Source organism: Setaria viridis, chromosome 3 (genome assembly GCF_005286985.2).
Source record: "Setaria viridis chromosome 3, Setaria_viridis_v4.0, whole genome shotgun sequence".
NCBI lineage: Eukaryota > Viridiplantae > Streptophyta > Magnoliopsida > Poales > Poaceae > Setaria > Setaria viridis.
This window is the reverse complement of record NC_048265.2, coordinates 11,790,524-11,814,031: the sequence shown is the minus strand read 5'-3', so window position 1 is coordinate 11,814,031 and position 23,508 is coordinate 11,790,524. Positions and strand designations below refer to the sequence as shown.

At 44.9% G+C, this 23,508-nt stretch overlaps 2 protein-coding genes across 2 annotated transcripts; both read left to right on the top strand.

Moving 5' to 3' along the window:
* The first annotated feature begins 7,520 nt into the window (after nt 1–7,520).
* LOC117850871 (protein PIGMENT DEFECTIVE 338, chloroplastic) lies at nt 7,521–11,320 on the top strand. Its single transcript, XM_034732755.2, has 8 exons — nt 7,521–8,459; nt 9,030–9,104; nt 9,174–9,245; nt 9,441–9,521; nt 9,852–9,949; nt 10,616–10,741; nt 10,882–10,930; nt 11,058–11,320. Exons 1-8 carry the CDS (start codon nt 7,617–7,619, stop codon nt 11,256–11,258), a joined length of 1,545 nt encoding a protein of 514 aa, XP_034588646.1. The 5' UTR covers nt 7,521–7,616; the 3' UTR covers nt 11,259–11,320.
* Nucleotides 11,321–18,475: 7,155 nt separating this feature from the next.
* Nucleotides 18,476–23,184, top strand: LOC117849458 (protein IQ-DOMAIN 31). The gene is made up of 7 exons (XM_034731017.2): nt 18,476–18,636; nt 19,015–19,144; nt 19,278–19,559; nt 19,840–20,043; nt 20,913–20,969; nt 21,079–22,135; nt 22,771–23,184. The coding sequence occupies exons 2-7, from the start codon at nt 19,052–19,054 to the stop codon at nt 22,800–22,802; spliced, it is 1,725 nt and encodes a 574-aa protein (XP_034586908.1). The 5' UTR covers nt 18,476–18,636; nt 19,015–19,051; the 3' UTR covers nt 22,803–23,184.
* The last annotated feature ends 324 nt before the right edge of the window (nt 23,185–23,508 follow it).

The window sequence follows — 23,508 nt, the reverse complement described above, 5'->3', positions numbered from 1 at the left end:
GTACCCAACTGTTCTTCCCTAATGGTCAACTCAGATATGAATGCCACTGATGCTGAACTAGGTTCTCACCGACCTGGTGGTTTCCTAAGTTACTTTCAACCATCGGACTACTCTCATCCTGAAGAAGTTCGACTTGAGACACCCATGTCATCTAATTTTGTTTATGCTAGTGGCCCTACTCCATATGCTCCATTCCAGGCACCATAACCATGGATGGCCGAAGCTAGGACATCGCAATCAGCCCCCAATAATTCTTAAGTGAAAAATCACCAACAACTAACCCAGCTATTTCACTCGTTGTTGGCACATTAAACTGAACAAGATCATCTTCATGTGCACCTACAATTCTTATACCTATATGTTCACCACTATGCTGAGCAAGAAGATCACGTGCCTTTCTGAATTGCTTCTCCAAAGGGTTATCCAACATTGATATTAGACCATTAACAATATCAGGATCCAAGCTGGTATCATCACTATCCTCAGACACAATAGCTGAAATTATATTCCTAATTTCATGCTCCGTATCATATATGTATAATTGAGCAAACTTAGGAGACTCATCTTCAGCAGGCATCAAAGAACAAATACGATGATAGACTAAACCATTAATTTTGAACACATAAGGGCTAGCGCCATCATTAATTCCATCATCGATATTAGCACCCATAGAAGTAAAAGCAAATGAGGAATTGTATTGCCTAATTCTATTCAAAAAATTATTGCACTGAGAATCTCCATCAAAATGCTCCAAAGAAGCCAAAAACTCTGGCACTGCTCAAAAAGACGGCAAAAACACCTTGCCACCTCTACAACATAGATTGTAGATCACACGACGTTGTGTTGAATCATGCTTACTACATTCTCCATACCAAAACATAGCACCATAGAATGCACATTCATAATCAATAGTACCGTAGTATGACCGATCTACCGATCAGGATAAGATACTGCTTCATTCATAACGAAGTTTCAAAACAAAAGGTACAGGTAATATAATACGCAAATTAAAACAAAAGAGTACTATATATATATATATATATATATATACACTTCGATTACCTTGCAAAAAATCAATATAATCCAGAGCAAAACGCTCCCAAGAAACTGAGGGTATATTTTGCAAAAAATATATGTGCAAATAAACACGAACAAATTAGTTTATAGAATAAACAAAAATTAGTAAAGAATAGAAGAAAGAAACTCAACGACTACTATTACAACACCTGCTCTTCCAAGATTATGTAAATGCCAATTCTTCATCCGAAACCACCTCCACTTACGAGCATACTCACGAGACACAATAGGAAATATACGTCTCCCTTAGTCAAACAAAGTAGAACAGTATGTCGGCCATACATCTATGGGCCCACTGGGAGGTTTGGATAGTCCTACAATACGGGGTTGTACACCGAGACGTGTCGGACATGGAGACTATGGTGCAGTACAGCGTGGTCTACGTGGAGGACGAGAACGAGTCGAGGATTAGAAAACTACTCATAGCAATTAGAGTAGGATTCTCTAGTTGAATCCGACTAGTACTCTTGTAAATAACCGACCTGTAAACCTACCCCCAGCAATATAAGGCGAGGCAGGGACCCCCTCCAAACAACTTCAATCAATACAATCCAACCAACACATAGGACGTAGGGTATTACGTGACATAAGCGGCCCGAACCTGTCTAAATCGTGTGTTCAAGTTCACCATCAAGTTTCTGATCTCGGCGAGCCTCAACGCATAAAACACTACCTTGGGTACCCCCTCGGTAGGTTGCCGGGTCTAAACACCGACACAGTAATCAACGTTGGGAACATATATTTGACAATTAAAAAACAATAAATAAAAAGAGTACTCTATGTACTTACATCGCCTACCGATGACACCCAATTCTCCCGTCGTTCGATTCACCGGATCCGATTCAGATGCTTCGGCAATAGGAAAAATAAACATGCATATATACAACCACGAATGAATATAATGCGATTAACATGAGAAAATAAACAGATCAAATATAAACGCACATGCTAAACTAAAATAAAAACTAATAAGAAATTTCGACGAATCGAACACAAATGCATACACTGAGTTAATTCTAGGAGAAATTGACGATGTTGCCTTCGCTCAGAATCTCGCATCCAACAACGACCTGTAGGTGGGGACATAACGCCGAAACAGGTCCTCCAAATTCAAAAAATGCAAAGTGTGAAATAGGTACAACAAAAAGAGTAGAAGTTTAGCAACAAACCAATTAAAGATAAAAACGCACAGGCAGCGCCTTAAATCTAGGAATCTCAACACGTAGGCATTGAGCTGTAACCAACAAGCAAGAATACATCAGCACGTCATCCACCAAAAGTGTTTGTTTCTGTTAGATACCTAAAATTTGTTGCAGGTGGCAGCGGTGGTGTATACGTGTGAATCAGCACAGTGTTGATGTGTTCTTTGCTACGCTGACATGTTCTTTGCTACATTGACGTGTTCTTTGCTACACACATGTGGCCACCAATGTGTTGATATGTAGTGCCTTTTTAGTTTTGGATTTTGTCCATATATAGGCTATTCGCTTTAATGTACTAATGTTTGGAATTCCAGAGTTTCCCTTGGTTCAAATCACCCACTGCGATTATGGTGTGGTCTGGGCTACGTGATGTTTCGCCGGCGAGCAAGAACTGGTGTGTATGTGCTCGTATCACTCACATGATGTGATCACTACTAACAAAATGACACGCGTAACAATTTGCACACAGAAATATTTGTTTACTTAAAAGTTATTTAACTACCTGTAGATATAGCAACCAACCAGAAACGCACAACTGAAGCTTAGTTCACAATTTTTGATCCACCATTTATATAGACCTAATCAACTCCTAATGACCCAAAAATTGGTAACAGCTTATTATACGTTGCATTCACCAAAACACGGAGGCCAACAATCCTCAATATGAGCCCAAAAATACACCACCTACAGTGAAACAACAAACCAAACAACAGCGATACGAGCCAATAACAAACCAACCTATTCCCCAGCGCCTAATACGATAATTGAAAACATATACCAAGTCATTCCAGCACTTACACTGAAGCAACACAAAAGCAGCAATGCCGAAGAAATTCCAATCACCAAAAACATGATACAACAACATCGCTAATAACAAAACAACGGTCTACAATAACAACAAGGTCGTTGGCTCCAATATAGCGTTTGCCATCATCTACACGATGAACCAATCACACAACATATTGCTTGTTGGCCACTGAACAAACAACTTCGAACTGCTGCTCACCAACAATGTATCGAAGTAGAGCAAGCATCCAAGAAATCGATAAGCTCACTCTAGCGAACCACTGGTGCGGCGTATTCACACCTACGGTGCAGCAACAAACAGGACAACCACAGAAGAAATTATCATCACCGGAAAAGACACGAAACAACCTAAATCTGGCAACCACGTCCGAAGGAAAACCGTGAAAAAAATCTATCTACCTCATCTCCAACTGTGAATTTTTCCTCTGTCATACAAAAAACACCAACACAATGCCCAACACACGAAAACAAAGAATCCATGCATACACGATGTTGTAGGTACTTAAATATATATATTACAGATCCACAAGTTAAACCAGCCAACAACATCAACCATAAAGATAACACAATAATAATAATAACAAATACAAATAGTATAGTTATATAACCCACAAAGGACCCTAGATCATCACCACTCCGCTTTCTTTGCAAAGAAACACTTTTTAACTTTGTTTGAACATCAAGAACACCAGGCTAACCCAACTATCATCTGCAGAAAATTGTAGCAATATCATCACGAATGATTCAACCTTCGCCTGCAGGAAATCGAATCAATATCATTACAATCAGATAATGCAATGAAAAATAAGTACATGGACAAAAAAAATAAAAAAACTAAGTGGAATCAGAAAGCAACCTCTTCGTCGATACCAATTTAGCTCCCTTAGCATCTCTGGTCTTCTCATGCTCATCAGCACCATCAACCTTATCGCTATCATGGCCATCGTTGCTACGTTCTCCACTCAAAAAACATTATACATAAATAGCTACACAGGGAGCAAACAAACATACACAATGCAAATGAACAAAACCTTAGGATTCCTTTCCTCGCCTTCCGTATTATCAACCAAACCATCTATAACTGCAGGAATCTTCAAATTCTCCGCAACAACACCACTGTGAGCACTTGTACCAGCAAAAAAATTGCTGCCAATAATTGAAGAAGAAATTAGGTAGTTAGATCTAGTAACTGACAAACAAAGGATAAGATGCATAAACTACAAAAAACACGTAACTGATCAAGCATTAACGACGATGAACTTGATCCTCCAACATTTTCAACCTGCTTATCCCTAGAACTATCCACTCGCTTGCTTATCCCTAGACCTATCCACTCGCTTAGTAACCAAAGGCTGCATACAAGCACAAATAAGAAAAACCTAGGGAACAAATTTACCTCACAACAAAAAAAAGAGAAAACAAAAAATACCATTAGAAGCCATTATTACCACTCGGCGCGATAAGTTACGCGTCCTCTGCACAGATAACCCAACAGAAGCAGAAGATTGCTTAGAGGAGTCAGCATTGCTAGAGAAAGACGACACCTCTGTGACTTCAACGTCATCATAATCCTGTATATCTAGCATACAAGCTTGCCTCCCAAGAAAAGACTCCACCCTCATTAACTTGAAAAGATACAACCCTCTGCGTCAAAATCTTCTGACTAACAGACACGGCAAAAGTAAACTTTTGAGACACAATAGCAACAATCTCTATTGGAATCCCATCATTTTTCATAAGAGACATAACAGGCTTCCAACCACTTGTTGAGCTACCCTTCCAAATAGCACAAATTCAGCAGCAGCCTTACCATCGGAACAATTTAAATAGAGACGATACCTACAATCGGAAAAATCAGGGAAAAAATATAAACAGTACCAATAGTAACAAAACAATTGCCGCCTAAAAAACATACTTAGGAATAGCAGTAGTAGAAGTGTAACTACTGCTACAGCGGTACTTAGATCCATACGGAGCAGAAGCCTTATGGCATCTAGCACATGACGAAAACCACCATGGTTGAGTAGTGTTAATCCTCACTACTGTCACAGCACACAGAAAATCGGTAGCCTACAAGAGAAACAGATACACACTGTAATAAAATACTACGGCATACATCAATATTGAAACTACACGAAAACATAAATATTAAATTACCTCAACCTCCCAAGGATCTAAAGCTCGAAGTTCAGACACACTCCTCTGCGGCAATTGACCAGACCTATGGTAATCACCACCTTGTTCATCAATAATCCAATCTATTTTCGTGAAATTATCACCAACCCTGACAAACACAAATAAAAATAAACACAACAACAACGGATTAAGTGTAAAATTTAAAGTATCTAAGGAAAAACAATGCAAGCAACACACACCTTTCATAGAATTCATCTATTTCTGCTATATCTTCATTAAGGTACCATTTACAAGGGGACCCATCAGACAAAGTCTCCTCACCTACATAAAGTGAGAACCAAATCTGGTGTAGCAAACATCCAAAACAACCAATATAAAGAAAACAATACCAATTTGAAAACTAACATCGGTACGATTTGACCAAAGTACCAACAAATATCCCAACAGCGTGTTCCTGACCAAGCAGATGAACCGCTTTAGCGTCAAACTCATTTGCATGATTTCCCCGTAAAACAAAATTTATCTTCAAACCACTGCAAACATACAAGAAAAACAAATCACCAATGATACATACAAATATAAATAACCATGTATAAAAATCAATAGAATTTAACTCCAACGAAGAAGCAAAATACCTCAAATCCTTGAGACCAATGACTCTTCTAGGTGTATCAATTGAGTTACTCCCTACCCGTATATGAGTAACATCAGACACACCAATTATCATTGCTATAATATTTGAAAGTACACATAATTATTGTAAGAGGGAAATAAAATTTAAAAGAACAGTAAATAACTCAAAATAACCTAACAATCAATAACGCATCACTAACCTATAAAATATACCTGACTTCCTACCGCGAAGAAAGATCAGAAAGTAGCGACAGGTAAAACACAAATCGAGAAAATGATTCAACAACAGATTCAACACGATCCATCTTCGTCCATGGGTGAGTTTGATCATATACTTCACACAAAAAGGCTTATAGGAAGGCTTCATATTGACCACAATGAACTTACTAAACGAATACACATCACCTTCCTTGACGGCACTCCTAACCTTATCAACATCACGCCCACCAGCTTCTGCATACATAACGTCTCCCTGCACACACCTAACAGTCAGATCAACACACATACACATAAACACAACTCCAATCCGGCCGAAAAGCATGCACCTTTTCATCTACAATCACCAAATCAAGATGCAAAGCAGGCTGTCCATCTCGAGCACCGCAATAATCCCACATGTGAGCAATACGAGCACGCACACACCAGTTCTTGCTCGCCAGCGAAACGTCACGTAGCCTAGACCACACCATAATCGCAGTGGGTGATTTGCATCAAGGGAAACTCTGGAATCCCAAACATCAATACATTAAAGCGAAGAGTCTATATATAGACAGAACCCAAAACTAAAAAAACACTACATATCAACACGTTGGCGGGCACATGTGCGTAGCAAAGAACACGTCAGCGTAGCAAAAGAACATGTCAACACTGCACCGATGCACACGTATACATCACCGCTACCACCTGTAACAAATTTTATGTATCTAACATAAAAAAACACAAAGCAAACAAGCGCATCCTTATCCTTGAGGCTTCCAACCAGTGGGACGAAGACACGTAGCCTAGCACCTCGGGGCGGAGCAACTCCCCCTGGACCAGGAACCGATAAGCCAAGAACCTAAGGGGCTTCTCGCAAAACTACGCGCTCCAGTGGCAGCTCCGGTCGACCAAGTCGGTCGCCATCGAACGGCCGCGAATTCAAGGCGACGTGGCCAGGCCCGGGAGGCCGCGGCAAGACCCCCCATTAACAGGACACAAAGCAATCAAACGCACATTCCAGGAGCACAAAAGCGGACACGTAGCCCAGCACCACGGGATGGAGCATCTCAGGCCGCAAGCACGCGGCGAGGGCGGGCGGCGGCAGGGGGGTCATCGCAAAATGCCAGGCGAGCATCTTTCCGCAAAATTGGCACGATTTTCGAATTTTCTCTTCTTGGTGTAGGAATATTCTGGAGCACAGGCGGCGCTGCGCAAGAAAAACGAACGTGTTGGAGGCCTCACCTGGACTCGGAATCAATAAGCCAAGAACCCAAGGGGCTTCTAGCAAAACGGCGTGCTCTGGTGGCAGCCTCGGACCGCCGGATCACCCGCGATCGGACGGTCGAAAAAAAGAGGCGACGTGGCCCTTGAGATTGGGCACGGCAGCACCCCGGAATAAGGGGAGTGATTGGACCCGTTAGCAGCAAACGGGAGAAACCGGCAGATAAATCCCGTCCCTCGTGGCCGCGGCGAGAGCCGCCGACGCGGCGCGAGGGGATGATGAGATAAAACCGCGCGACGGCTGCCCGCCCACGAGCTAGCTCCTCGCTCGCCCGCTTCGCCATGCCGCCCCCCTCCCTCCTCTCCCTCCTCCCCGCCGCGTCCATCTCACCTCGAGTTCGAAGACGCCAGGGCAAGCACCACAAGGCCCCCACCGCGAGCAGCCACCTCCTCTGCTCCCGAAGAGCAGCGGCCCCATCACCGCTCCATGTCCACGGCTCGTCGTCCTCCTCAGCCGACGGTGGCAGAGGCGACGAGCTCCACCTCCTCGAGAAGCCGTCCCCCTCCGTCGCGGAGGATGCCGAGGAGGAGGAGCCCGAGCCCGTCCCGGTGCTGTCCACGGAGGAAGCGCTCGCGCCTTTCCTCAAGTTCTTCCAGGTGAAGAGCACTGACCCCGACGCGGAAGCGGACGCCGCCGCAGGGGAGCGCGCGGAGAGCGACGCGGCGGGTGAGGCGGCGAGGAGCGTTGGATTGTCCGCCGGCGGGCGTGTGGTCAGGTACTACGACCCCAAGCCAGGGGACTTCGTCGCCGGCGTCGTGGTCCGGAGCGACGGGAGGACCCTCGACGTCGACATCGGAGCCGGTGGCGAGCCGGCGTTGATGCTGAACAAGGAGGCGGTGCCGATGCCCGGGGAGGAGTTCGGGTACCTGGCGTGCGACGTCGGGTCAGAGCGTGCGGCCGAGTTCGCCACGGAAGGGAGAGTGGGCGTCGTGGTCAGGCATATCGGCGGCGGAGAGGAGGATGGGGTGCTGACAAGCGGCAGGAATGTGAAGGAGAAAGGCGCGGCGGTGGCGGGCGTTGGCGCGATCGTGTTCGCTGAAGTCCTCGGTCGAACACTTGGCGGGCGGCCGCTGGTGTCCGCACGCAGGCTGTTTCGGCGCGTCGCGTGGCACAGAGCGAGGCAGGTCCTCTATGCCAATCCTTTCTTTTGTTGTTGGAAATCCTTGGAGCGATCTCTTACGAATAATTTGGTTGATCATTCTTTGTTGAGTTTTTATGCGCTGCCAAGTAGAGTAGAGGTATTTCCATTTTCTAAAAAAAAAAGTAGAGTAGAGGTTGAACATGATCGAATTTTAGAAAGTAGGAACTAGTTCAAACTAACAGCTATATTCGAGGAGCTACAACTCGACTAAACTAATTTCCTGCTCTACAGCCTAAACAGCTATTTTAGTGTTAAAGTGAGTACAGTGGGCTTATAGTCCTATAATTATGAGTCCTATAGTCTGCACAGTGGGCACAATCTACATTCAAGGCCATTAAACTTAGACCTACTACCTTCTTTTGAATGCTTTTAGGATTGCACGAATGAAGAACAATGCAAAACGTTTTCAATGCAGACATTTTTCTTTCATCATAGCCTCTTTTTGGTAACAAGAAATAGTTGTCTACTTGTCTTGTTAATTTTGCAATGATACTGCTCTATGAGAAAGTTTGATCTTACTTTTGTATCAATGACTGTGTACATTGATTTCCAGATAAAACAGCTAAATGTACCCATCAAGGTCAAAATTTATGAGTGGAATGCTGGTGGCTTGCTGTCTAGAATTGAGGTACAAGTTTACAGTACAGTACTTAGTTCACTTTTGTAATTTATGGCTCAAGTGCATTTCCCTTCTCAGGGCCTTCGTGCATTCCTCCCTAAGCCTGAGATGATGACTAGACCAAGAAATTTCACAGATCTAAAGAATAAAGTAAGTTCTGCATCATTTGTATTGCGTAATATAATTTCACGTCTCATAGAGAAACTTCAAACCTGAGTTTTGTCTGGCTGTATGCTGTTCCGCAGTTGGTATATCAGCAGGACAGCAGGATTGATGGTTTCAAATCACCTTTTGGGCTTGAATTTGATGCGTGATTTAAACTTCTTTTTCTTTTTGCATACACAGGTTGGTCAAGAAATTCATGTCTGTATTACAAGGATTGATGAAGGGGCTAACGAATTGATAATTAGTGAAAAAGAAGCATGGGTAAGTTGCGTGCATTGACCTCTGCTGCCTGTTACGAGGTGTACACCAAATACTTCAGTACTTCATCTTACTCTTTTTTTTATTTGTTGTATTTGTTCGAAGTAGGTATTAGTTGTTTACGTGTTTAAAAACTTATCTGGTTGCTTGTAAGCAATAGTTATGCAATAAGCTTTTCTACTTAATCACCTTTTGCTATCTGTTTCCAGAGTACTCTCCAAATTACCTCCATCACTTTGCAATATGTTTTCAACACGCTCTAATTTATTAGTGAACTCAGGAGTTGAGTTATCTATCTTTCTTTTCTTTTTAAAAAATTGCTTACTTGTTTAGGCGGTGACATACCTTAGAGAAGGGACTCTCTTGCAAGGAACAGTCCGCAAGTTATTTCCGTATGGTGCACAAATTAGGATTGGCGAGACTAACAGAGGGTAACATCTCAAGACCCTAATCTTGTTTTTACTGATGCCATTTCTTCCTTTTCTGCCCAACCTAGATGTGGTTTCAGAATGATTGCGTACTAATGCTGAAATTTCATTTCTGGCCATATTTTCTGCAAACCGCATGATCTAGGTCAATCCTGTGCACCTCTAGTTCAGATTATTTTGTAATCATGTGTGAGTTTTTTATAGCTTAGTCCTCGAGATATAATGCAATATATGGCAACATGGCTGAGCAATCTCCTTTTTCCAACAATTGCAAAAACTTGCCAGTGTTCTTCCCAACTGCTCCAATAAAATGTGTGCCTAAACCCGATTCCCTCTATAAAATCTAGCAAGGGATCTCTCCTGTGTTAATCTCCCAGCTTAGATTCAGGGCAATTATGCTGTGGTTCGGCTAAGTGTTCCTTTCCTTATTATAGAGGCACCATATTTCCACGCTTCAGTGTTGTCAATAAGTTCTTTTTAAAATTTTGATCATTTTAGTTTTAGTTGCAATCTGCTACGCATGTCTGTTTGTCATATCAAACTGACAATTCTTTCATGAACCACTTCAGATACCTGGATCGTGAACAATTTTGCATCTTTTGTTATTACAACTTGCTAAGCCTGTGAGCATTCTGTATCTAGGATTTATAAGTTGGCAATGTTTTGCAGTGGCTTACTGCACATGTCCAACATAACACATGGTCAGCTGAGATCTGTCGCTGATGTGCTAAGAGTGGGTGAGACGGTGAAAGCTCTTGTCATTAAATCGACAACTCCAGACAGAATTGCCCTCAGGTATAACATAGCAAACTTGCAATAACTGTAGTTCATGCATACTATCACTCTAATGCACTGTAAGATTTGTTGTGGAAAAAGTCGTCTGCTGTTCGATGAGCTTGTGCTGTACATGACTGCATGGGTTTGGCTTTATGCAGCACAAAGGACCTCGAGAGCGAACCTGGACTGTTTATCACAGACAAAGAGGTGAGAAAATTTTGGTTCTCCAAAAGGGCACCATAACACACTATTTTCTTTTGAAATGAAATGATAGACACCGTTCCCAGTTGTATGTTCATTTGAATGCTCACATTTTCATCGATTCTGGCTGCAGAAGGTGTTTTCTGAGGCTGAAGAGATGGGGCAGAGATACCGGGAGCAGATTGCAGAGCCACCTCGATCGGGCAAGGCGCAAGACCCCTGCAACGATGCTGTTCCCTTCGACAACGAGGCCCAATCCTATGCTAACTGGAAATGGTTGCGATTTAGCAAGCCAGATGAAGCAGTAAACCGCAAATCTAGATCTGAATTTTGATTGCCGTACAGGGGTTGTGTAGAAATTTTGGTCAATTCGATATTCATTTTCATGCTTGCAAATGTCACCAGCTCTAAAATCAGCTCTGCGGCCGCCTGCACCTGAGCGGCAAGGCGAGGCGGCGCCCGGGGTGTTGGCCCGTGCGCCCGCCCGCGTGCAGAGGTGACCCGCGCTAGTGATCCCTGAGACGAAATCCCCACGGTCCCGCAGGCCGCAGCCTGAAGCTTTCTTCTCCCCCACGGCGGCGGCGGCGGCAGCAGCAGCAGTGTAGCGGCTACACACGGGGCTGTTCCGAGTCAGGCCCATCTGTGGTTTTGCAGTGCTTTACAGTTGCACCCACCATTTTGTCCTCCTTTTCCCCTTCTTTTCGGGTCATACTGTTTTCACAGATTACTTGATCCTGTTGTGTGACAAGTGATCTGACCTCGCGGTTGATCGGTGAGCAGTTGCCTCCTCGCCGACGGAGGGGCAGCGAAACCAGACTGGCAGAGCAAGAGAAGCAGAGGGAGTCCGTTCATTCTTGTCCAGGACGAATCGCGACCTTCGAGCATGCACGTGTCAAGAGCGTTTGACACGCACTGCTCACCTTCTATCTGCCAGGAGGCCTGTTCTTCTCCACGGCTCCACCGAGCCTTGAAAGTATCCCGCGGTACAAGATACAAGGATTTGGATATGTATGAATTCTTTTCACACCTATCGTAAACGGACTGACAAGCTTCTTTGCTCGATATATGTGGGCGGGTACTCTATTTGACTTTGGAAGCAATCAAGCCAAGATACGCAACAAATCATTGAAACTACCGTCGGACCAGCCGTACTTAGCCTTTAGAATTAACAGCTCAAGTATGAAACGAAGCACGGTCCAGTATTTTGGACATCCCTTTGAACACTTGTACATATTCTTCTCCATTGATTTCTTCACCGTCTCGAAGTTTCCTAACGCCTTTGCACTACTAACCAATAGTTCCGCTTCGGTGTGACGCAACAACTGGCTCAAGAAATCACTTTCACCAAGTTCGTCGTTGCCACTACTATCATAACCACCATTGTCACCACCACCACCATCGCTACCCTCATCAACACCATCATCTCCATCGGAGCCACCACCACCATCATCGTCGCCACCCTCATCAAAACAATCGTAAGCATCAAACATTCTATCAAACTTCACATCTTCCATGATTTCGTCGAGCGGATTCTGAGTGGGTGCTTTCTCACCATGATATGTCCAGATCATGTAGTCTTCAACGAAAACTCGAACCATCACATGTGATCTTATTGTAGTTGTCCCCTCGAATACTCTCATGTTCTTGCAGTTTTTGCACGAACAAGCCACCATCTTTGTCTTCTGAACCATTGCATTATTCTCCGCACCTTTAATAAATTTGTTAAGTTCTCCACGGAAATAGGCATCCGTTCTTCGTGCTTGGTACATCCATGTACCTATCCATCTATCTGAATAGAAAAAAAATTACACCATGTAAAAACACTATATATATATAATTATACACATGCACTATTTCCTAATAAACAAATAAAAATATAGAAATCTTGGAAAAAATGAAAAATAATTATTCATCGTCCATGTCAACTTATTTTATCCCACAAAATCTTAAAAAATGAAAATTATATCATGCATGGATCAATATAGAAAAAACCAAATCTTCTTCTCTCTTCTCCATGGATATCTAGGAAATTCATGATTCATGAATGAGGCTAAAACATCAAAGTTGAGTACAAATGATTAGATAATCTTGTTCTCCTACCTAAATAACCTAACTTCATCCAAAAGTTTGAGGTAAATGGAGCTCCAAATGGCTAATCCACACCTTGGAGATCTAGATCTATCTAGAGGTATATGGAACTCCATTTGAGCCTAAAACCTATGCAATAAGCTTCAAAAGATAAGAAAATAGCATCAACTTACCTCCTATAAGCTCCAACTCCAAGGAAACAAAGTTGAAAACCTTCCCCTATCTTTTTTGCTTTTTTCGATTTTCGAGCAGCACCTCCTCCGAGCAATGACTGTGCTGTTGGGAGGAGGAAGAACCCCAACTGGTTGTTTTGTCGCCCATTTCTAGGGGGCGGGTCGTCACGTGACCCGTCCCTGGAGAACCATTTGCAGGGGCGGGTGATGGCGTCACCTGCCCCTGCAAATGGAGGCATCATTTCCGAGGGTGGGTGCTACCGTCACTGCTCCTGGAAATTTCCCCCATTCGCAGGGGCAGGTGACGCCATCTCCCGCCCCTACAAATGGTTCTCCAGGGGCGGGTCACCTGTTACGGTACCGCTCCCATTTTGTAGGTGCTGGGTGGTAATTCCGCTCGTGCTTAGAAATAAACGGACGCTCCTACGAATCAATTTTTATGGTGCTTCTCTGCCAGGAAGTCTGTTATCCTCTCCAAGGCTCCACCTACGTAGACTTGTTGTTATGGTACAACAGTAGCCTTTCAAATCCTATATGTACACCCCCGGCAGCCTTTTCGCTCAACTTCGCCATTGCGGTTGCAGGTGCAGGTGCACAACAGCACAACCACCCAAGCTATCGTGTCAGCAATAAACCGAGGTTTGCATCTGCCCTTTTATTCAACGCCGTCTCTGGGTGACAAGGACGGCTCAACTCCAAGCAGGCAGCATTGTGCTGTGCCCAACAAGCTTCAGAAGCCACTTTATGAACCTACCATATATCCCAACAGATAGAGCATCGCCGATAGATCATGCAAGACTTGAGACAGAGAGAAAGAAGAGATATTGATTGGACAAGTAGTGTGCCTTCTTCATCGGAAAACCCTAAATAAAGCCCCCCAACCTTAAAACACTTCAAGAGAATCATGCAACGCAACCACTCGATTCTTTGTGGTTTGGCTTTGCCAAAGCTGAAAGCGAGGCCCTAACTCGTGGCTTTGTAGTAGGATACTATAGGACACCTGGCTTTATGCGAAGACTCTGTAGTCAGTAACACTAAACTAGCAATACAAGGAGATTCTTCCACCACACGCATCGCAGAAGCTTTTCAGCAAGCAACAGTGACTGAAGAAACTGGTGGATAACCAGCCGAGGGTGGTACAGGTCGAGAATATATATAAGGAATGCAGAAACAGCTGTGGTGAACAATGGCTCTTCCTTGTGTGATCCAGAATTCCAGATGCCATTCACTTTTGGTCGGTCAGCTTTTCCTTTTCACGCTGGGCCAGCCACCTCCGTGTTTTACCTTTTTGCAATTGACCTCCTTTTGGACATGATTCCTCTCCGAGAACGTTGCGTTGCCGTCAACAAGGTGTTGGATTGGATCTCGTACGTGTGTTGCTTCAGCTACACATCCATATCTAGTCATATTTTTGTCGTAGGTGTGTTGGAACAGGAATCTCCGGGAGGAGAGCGCAGAGCACGCCGCCGTCGCCGCGCCGGGAGCCGGAGGGGAGGACGGCGGTGCATGAGGCTGTAGCGTGCATCGCACCCTCGCCGCGCGCCTGGGCGGGGCCGACCGGTTGCCGACAGCGTGGTGAGGCCGCGAGCGGCGCGCCAGGCGCACGCCCGCACGCGCGTGACGTCGGCTGATTCGTTCGATCGGCATCCGCTGCGAACCGGACGACGCGTGCGGCAGGCGGCAGCGTCACCCCTGAACAAAAACCACGCGATCGAGCTCCGTCGGTCTCAATAACGTACTCAAAATGCTTCTGTATAACCTACATCTCCGACCCTTCACACAGATGTGGGTTCACGGGTAAATGCACTTAGGGGGTGTTTAATACACCATCCTAAAGTTGTTAGTACCTGTCATATCGGATGTTTGATGCTAATTATGAGTATTAAATATAGTCTAATTACAAAACTAATTGCACAGATGGAGTCTAACTCGCGAGATGAATCTATTAAGCCTAATTAGTCCATGATTTGACAATGTGGTGCTACAGTAACCATTTGCTAATGATGAATTAATTAGACTTAATAGATTCGTCTCGCAAATTAGTATAGAGGTGCTGCAGTTAGTTTTATAATTAACTCATATTTAGTCCTCCTATTTAGCGTCCGAACATCCGATGTGACCCTCCTAAAGTTTAAAGTTTAGCACCTCGTATCCAACTTACTTGAAAAAGTGGGATTCTCTTCTTCTCTACCGATGCAAACTCCGTACCTAAACGATGATAGTGGCGTTACAACTTTAATATAATAATAGAATCCAAAGTTAGCTGCCCACCACCACCAAATCGTGAGCGAAACAGCATCGGCACCATCCAATCATCCGAGGATCGGGATTCAAATGGCGGCCGTTACGCTACCTCCTGGACCAGGATCACCACCAGTCAGGTCTAATCTATGTGGCTGTTACGATTAACATCGGCTGTTAATCATCGAGTACTTAAATCAGTTAGGCTGTTAATCTTCTTCTTGTTTGGTTTGATTAGGCCCTTACTAATTGCTAGGCTCCGTACTTGCTTGGATGTGATGGGATCCTCGAGCCCGTCGGTGTGCCACATGCATACGTCACGCTGAATTCGATAGGAGGAGTGTGTCAACGTGCATTCCACATTTCCACGCGACAAACTTGTAGAGCAATGGAGTATTTGTCATGCCATGCGGATCGGCGCTGGCAAAAGAGTATATGCAAATATTTCTTCGAATAGGTTATTTAAAATATTAACTAAAAAGATGAAAAATTAGAAAGTTTATTTTTCTCACTGTGTCGTAGAATAATGACGAGCATCATGTACTGACGTAACCCGGACATCTAGAAGGGGCGAAATGGGCATAATTGAAGACGACCACGCGCCCACTGCAGGGAGTAAGCATGCTCACCGTTTTTAAGTTCCAAAACACTATCAGAACAGCGGTTTAGACCTTCTTTGGATTGGAGGAATTTTGGAGGAAAAATGAAGGATTCCATTTCCTATAGGATGGGCACTGTTCATGCCTTTGGAATGGAGGATTGGAGTATAGGAAAATTGAAGGAAAGTTTCCTATGCTGCTCATTTCATAGGAAAACCACAGGAAAAATAACATCCAGTCAGACCTCTTTTTTTTCTTTTCCCTTTGCATGGGATCGAGGCAAATGAGCTTAGCTGTTGCTAATGCAAGTCCCTGAGCACCCATTAAGGTTTCCATTCTAGTTTAGCTAATGCTATTGGGGATTATACACTTTATAAGATTTCCATTCCTGTGAATTTCCTATACCCATCCAAACACCTACCTTAGGAAAAATTCATGTATTTTCTAATCCTATGTTTTGTAGTTGCATTCCTTCTAAGTTTTTCCTATTCCTATGTTTTTGCAATCCTATGTTCAAGGAGCCTTAGAGCAACTTCAAGAGTTCTCCAAAAATTTCTTGCCCAAAATGATGCATCAGGGACTATGCTAAAATTTTCTTTTTCCAAAAATATATCAACCCATAGTAGAATGCCAATAAATACCCCCCAATAATTCAAAACATGCCATGCCATCATAATTGGACCCATTAGTTGGGCTGCCCACCTCCCCTTCGCGATCCGTCTCTCCCCCTCGTGATCAGTAATGAGTAGCCAACTTTGGCTCAAAATTCAGAAAAGTTTCACAAAAGAATGTTGTGCTATAACATGCAAAATGGAAGGTATATTCTATGGTTAACAAGTTACAGTAGTTGTTGAATCGAGAAAAATGAGTTTGGATATTTAAACTTGAGCTCAAAGATTAAAAGTCAACACTGTTTCAGCATTTGAGGTTAACTGACGAACAGATCCTAAGGAGAGAGAGATCAAAGTTTTGATCGAAGTTCAGAGATTTAAATCTCCAAAACCGTGGGTCCTAACAACAAAAGTGCTTCTATCACTTGTAGCTAATTCCACCCTCTCCAACTTTGGTTAAAGGCTCGGGGCAAGTTGATGGATGGTTGGGTCGAATTTTATCAAAGAAGAGGTTGGTTTTCCACCAAAGTGTTACCCTGTTACCACCTTCAGTCAGCAGTCCAACTACCTGCTTGCACACAACACCTCCTCCACCACCGGCGACTAAAACACACAGACGATGGCGGGGTGCCATCCGGAGAGGTGGGGAGCGGAGGCGAAGATGGGGTGGGTACCTAAGGCCTTCGCGAGGAGATGGAGCATGGTGTGGCGAAAGAGGCGGTGGTGGTGCTTCACGGAGGAGGTGGAGACATCGGCGGCGGCGACGGCATGCAGCACTTCCTCCACCGCCATCTCTTGCGCGCCCATATCAGGGAGGAGGGGCGCTGGAGTGGCGGCGGCGGCGACGGTGTTGGGAGATGGGTAGCGCAGGCGTGGTGTGTGCTGCGGCGGCCAAGGACTGCGCAGCCGCGGGCAGCCGACGCTGGCGAGCGGTGCCGGCGTGGAGGGGCAGCTGGGCTAGGGGCGCGCTGGCATTGGCCCGGCGTGGCGGACGGAGGTGGCCCGGTCTCCCGCCTCCGCGAGGGCGGGAACGGTGAATCGCGCGTGGGAAAGCAGTCTCGGGGCGGATTGGTGGCGCCTCGCATATTTGCGTGACGCGGGGAAGTTTTTCGCGTCGCGAAAAGATTGGAGGGGGTTTGAAGGAACTGTTGGAGTTTTTTTTTTCATTTTTCCCCTAAAGAAGATATTAGGAGGAAGATTAGCAGTTTTTTTGAGTTGTCGTGGATACAGTAATTACCGCACATGACGTGATCCAAAAAGGACCCGCTCACCTCTCTCGCACCAATCTTGGCTGGCCCCCACGGGCAACGTTCATGCCACAGGAGGAGACGGAAACAGACACTGACATCTGGACCACCTCGCCGCGAGGGCCCGTCCAAGCGCCACTGGTGGGGACGGGTTGACAGCTAGCCGGTAAGAAAAGACGAGGCCCTGCAAACCTTTTCCCCCGGGAAAAAAGTTTCACGGCTACAGCTGGACTGGACGGAAAATATCTCCGGCCTATGCCATGTGGGCCTGGTTCAACCCTGCAGTAATCCACCACCGCACGCCTCGCGCACCGACGTGCCGCGCCGCGCATGCAAAACCGCGGCGGGGCCCACATGCCATCCACTGTAATCCCAGGGCGCGGGACGTGGGCCCCGCATGTCGGTTTCGAAGGGACCCCGTCCGCTCCCACACCCGCGGGCGAGGCGAAGCGGTTCCGTTGCGCGGTGGGGCCCGCACACTAGCTCAGTCACACTCTCCAGACTCCTAGTGGCTCGGCCTCTTATCTTTTTTTTGTTTTCCTTTTTCTTTTCCGCGCAGCTCATTTCTTCCTCTGGGAGCCATTTCGGCGCAGTACTACGAGCCAACGCCAGTAGCCTCCTCCCACACTGACCCGCTCTCTCTCTTCTCTCTCTCTCTGGAATGGTTGTGTAGGCAGGCAGGCAGGCAGGGGGGAGGGAGGGAGGGAGGAGAGAGAGAGGGGGAGCTAGGGTTTCGCGCCGCCGCTGCCTCAGGTGAGCGAGGCGACGCTTTCTTAGATCCGGCGCGCATCCTCCGGCCGCCGCCGCCGTCGTCTAGATCTGTGCTGTTTGGGGGTGCAGGGAACGGTGTTTCGGGCGCCTCTGTGGTGGTTTCGGTGCCTTTTACCGTGGATTTGGCTTCCTTGGTGCTGCATTTGTGGGAGTTCGCGGGGCGCGCCTTTGAAGCGTCGTTTTTTCTCTTTTTTTCTCTCTTTTTTGTGATTTTTTAATCCTCTGCAAGGTTGCTTTCGCTGGGGTGGGGCTGTTGTCAGAATCCGGGCTTTGGTTGCTTGCTGCGTTTCTTGGTGGGTTTGTGTCGGTGAAATTTGGTCGTTGTGTAGATCTGTCAACTGACGTGCGGTTCTGTTGCAGCCTCTGAACCCTCCGGCGTGCGGCGGATTTGGCTCCAATGGGGAAGTCTCCGGCGAAGTGGATCAAGTCCGTGCTCTTCGGAAAGAAGTCGTCGTCGAGGTCCGGCTCCACCAAGGCCAAGGACTTATCGGTACGTTGCTATTATTGTGTAGTTTCAGAATGGTGATACGGTTCGAATTTCTGGGCGTGTGTCGGGTTATGCAGCTGCAGCTACGGATTAGAGATCTGTTCTTGTGATTGATGCGTTTGTTTTCCACGTGCAGAAGGGTGCAAGCAACAAAGGGTATGCTGGTAAGGAGCCTGCATTCTCTGAGAGCTCTCCGGTTATCTCGGAGCCAGTGCTTGTTAGCGCCCACAACAATGAGGCCGTGCGGGAGGTGCCAAAGGGTGAGAATTCCAGCGTGCAAGGTGAAGTCGCAGTGCCTGATGTCAATCAAGATTTGGAGAAGCATGACACTGTGGGTTCTGATGCATCCAATGATGCTGAGAGGTTGAGGGAAGAGCAAGCGGCTGTGAAGGCGCAAGCTGCGTTCCGTGGTTATCTGGTGATGTTTATTTTTCTCTATTTTTGATTCGCTTAGCTTATTACTTGTACTATCTGCTTGTGGCTTTGCGCCATGTTCTAGTGTTATCTATCACTGCACCAAGTCTCTTTTAGAGTCATTCATATAAAAACAATAAGATGAATAAAAAATGTTGTGCTGCACTACTGTGACATTGATGCTTTGAGCCTTTGAAACTGCTGTGATAGAGCAATACATAACTATTCTTGTTGTAGATACTTGGCTTAGTATGGTGCTAATTGGTATCGTGGTACTGGTCCAGGCACGCCGAGCATTCCGTGCATTGAAAGGGATCATAAGACTTCAGGCTCTGATTCGGGGGCATCTTGTAAGGAGGCAAGCTGTTTCAACTCTCCGGGCAACATGGTTGATTGTGAATTTTCAAGCCCTGATCCGTGGAAGGAATGTCAGACTTTCTCAAGCTGCCATTCATGCCAGTCGGAAACTGACCCAACAGAACTTTGGGGTAAGTTCCTCACCAATCACAGTTGATTCTATGGTTTTCTTTTTTTTAAACCAGAAAAGTACATGTTGATCCATTTTACTGGTTTCTGTTATGGTTTCTCAAACTAGTTAAGGTCACACTGGTACTTGCCATTATTCTCAATCAAGATCTATAGGGAAATTTCTTTGGATATTTGGTTGATGGGTAGCAAATACAAAACTAACCGTGTGTTTAAATAAAGATATTGTGTTTCAAATTACATATTTCTAATAAAATGTTCTTCCATTCTAATATTGCTGTCCATATTATTCGTGCGGCACTGATAAGGAAGTATTGGAGTAACCTTCAATTAGATAACTCCCTTCTGGATGACAAAATGCCAAGAAGTTAGTGTGTATAGACTGCTCCTGGCATAAATTCTAAAGTTGTATGTATTATATCTCCTTGTTTCATCAAATTGCTAATGCTGCGTGCATAATTGGAAATTGGGAACATTTCTGTGCCCCATACATGATTCATGCAGTATTTCTGGAAATTCGTTTGCTCCATTGCTTGAATACCTAGGCACTGTTGCTTTGAATTGAAGATAAATCTGTTTTTTTCATTCGCTACACTTTTGCGGTTACCTTGGAGGCTCGGACAGGAACTTTCTTATCTATTTCAAAGCAAACGGCAAAAATAGATGACTATATATGTACATTTTTTATCCTACCTTGATATTCAACTTAAAAGCAAGAAATATTTTTACAGTGGCAATATGGATATTGTGCAGGAACTCCTTTCTTTTTTTAAATGGTGATCAAAACTGCATGATTTGCTGACACAACATCCACTTTTGTAATTAATGTGGGACCCAACAGTGGTGACTGTGTGATCTTTTTTCCTTGCAGGGTGCTAAACCTGATTTATGGAAGGAGAAATTATCTTCAAATGCTTTTGCTCGTAAGGTAATCTCAGAATACAGTTGTACAAGGGCTTGAATGTACAAAGCAAAAGATATTTGTCTCTACAGTTTGGCATTTTGTGCTAACTCCAATCATTTTGCCTGTGCTGTAGCTTCTATCTTCACCAATTGTGGTTGAAGCTCTTCACTTTCAGTATGATGAGATGGACCCTAATTCAGCCTTCAACTGGTTGGAGAGGTGGACCATTAGTCATGTCTGGAAGCCCATTTCCCAACCAAAGAGAGTTGGCACTGATGCGAAGCCACATGCAAGGAAGGCCAGTTATGCAATGGAAACTGAGTCAGCGAAATTAAAACGCAATGCTAGGAAGAGCTCTGCAACACCATTTGAGCCTTCACAAACAAATACAACCACAGAAATTGAGAAGACAAAACGGATTCCAAGGAAAATGAGTAGTGCTCCTGCTGATTCAGTGCCTGATGGACAGTTAACTGAACTTGAGAAGGTTAAACGTAGCCTTAGGAAGGTTACTAATTCCATGGCAGAAACCTCAAAGGTATCTAATCCAGCACCTGAGATCCCTGATGATCAAGAGGTCCGATGTGACAGACCACTAAGAAGTGCAAAGCAAGTTCCGGTTCACCCTGAGAGTCAAGAGCCCCAGAATGTTAATCTATTGGATAATGCAAAGATGGCTATTCTGGTACCTGATCTCCAGCCTGATGAGGAAATTGCTTCAGATCCAGTCATAAATGAAGAAAAAGTTGATGATCTGTCTGTTGTTACTCCACCAGCTGAAATTATGCCACTGCAAGACATTAACAATGAAGAAAATGCTTTGGTGAATGATACGGAACAGAGGTCCAAAGAAGAACCTCTTTCTACTGAAAGCCTTAAAGGCAGCAAGAGGAGGTCTTCATTCTCAACTAAGCCAGAATATCCTGAAAATGGTTCCAAAAATTCTCCAGCTCTGCCCAGCTACATGGCTGCAACACAATCTGCAAAGGCGAAACTGCGGGGACAGAATTCACCGAGACTCAGCTCTGATTCAGCAGAGAAAAATGGCTTCACTCGCCGTCACTCTCTTCCTTCCTCTACTAATGGTAAGATGGTTTCGCATTCTCCACGTACACAAAGGCCAACCAATGCTGGTGGAAAGGATGGAGCGAAGGGTGACAAGGCTATGCTGTCATCAAGAGATGCAAGTGGTAAGTAGGAAAGAAAATCTTTGAAAACTCATCACATCTGTATGTCTATCACATGCCTTGTCATAATAAGCACGATCTTCTTGTCATAAAACCTGCATAGAGTTTTTTTATGCTATTTCAACCTAAACAAATGCTGCTCGAACTTATTATGATGTCTCAATATAAGGGCAAATGTGGCTGATTTTACATAAAGTTTTGACACATGATAGTTTAGAAGCTGACAGAAAAGGAGTTAATTTTGTTGCTTTGTACTACATTATATTCTGTCACATCCATTTAGAATCTGAGGCCACGTATCCCTCCATGCCCACGTTTTTCTTTTTTCACATTGCTGGGCTTTGAAATGTTAGCTACCTTTTTAAATGCTTTGGAAGAAAATGAGATTACATGCTCCTTGCATTGCAGCTTCAACGAATATTTCAAAGTGCACTTTTCTTCTCTATGCCTGTTATTATTTAGAAACTCGTACCTATATTTGCCCCGAGAAGAAAATAATGTTTCATTGGGCATACAAAAATTTGATCATGTATTAATACTGCTGATTAATCTTTATTTAAATGTTCTTTACTTGCATATAGTAGTCTTGTTCAGTCACGTCTCCAATTAATTCCCTTCTTTCTTCTAAATGCCTGCAGAGAGACCCCTGAAAGCTGAGTGGAGACGTTGAAGAGGCGCACCAAACTGTGAAATCCCCATTTGATCAGCGCAACCGTTTGGGTGGAAGGCGTCTGCAGTTTGCTCAGATTGTTTTGCTTGTGATGTAAAAAAGGTGTTCTCATCATCCCGCGACGATGGCTTTGTTGTCCTGAACGCCTGAACCTGCTGCAAGTTGTGACTTATTTATAGGGTTTTCCGTCCAGCCTTTTGTGATGTATAGCTGAAGTGTCTTCCCAGTTTGTTTTTTGGTCCCGAGGACATACCCCCTTCCTGCTTGTTGAGAGAGCTGCTGATGTTAGAGAGAATCGGAACCTGTATGGATAGAGTTGAACAATCTCAGTCCCGTTTGGGCATCCTGGGCTGCGTTTTGACTGACGGTTGTGTGCCATCCATGATTTGATGTCCTTGATTGCTACTTACAGTATTTGCTAGTAGTCGCATTCTTTCCTGGCTTCCAGTTTCCTGTTCTGGTTGTCCTGCAACGCCGATGGCCATGAGCCCATGATGCGCTTGTCTCGGTGACCGGCAGCTTTCTGGCGTCGCCGGTTCTCTGAGCAGGACGGTGCTCGCCACGGTGTGGTAACCGCGGGCTATCACCACGCTGTTTGCCTCTGGGTTTTTGCTCTGGTGAAGCTGGATTGCTGACTGCTGAGATGTCGCCGGCGCTCCTACGTGTTACTGGATTGGCGCCACATCGCCCACGCAGGTCGGGTCTG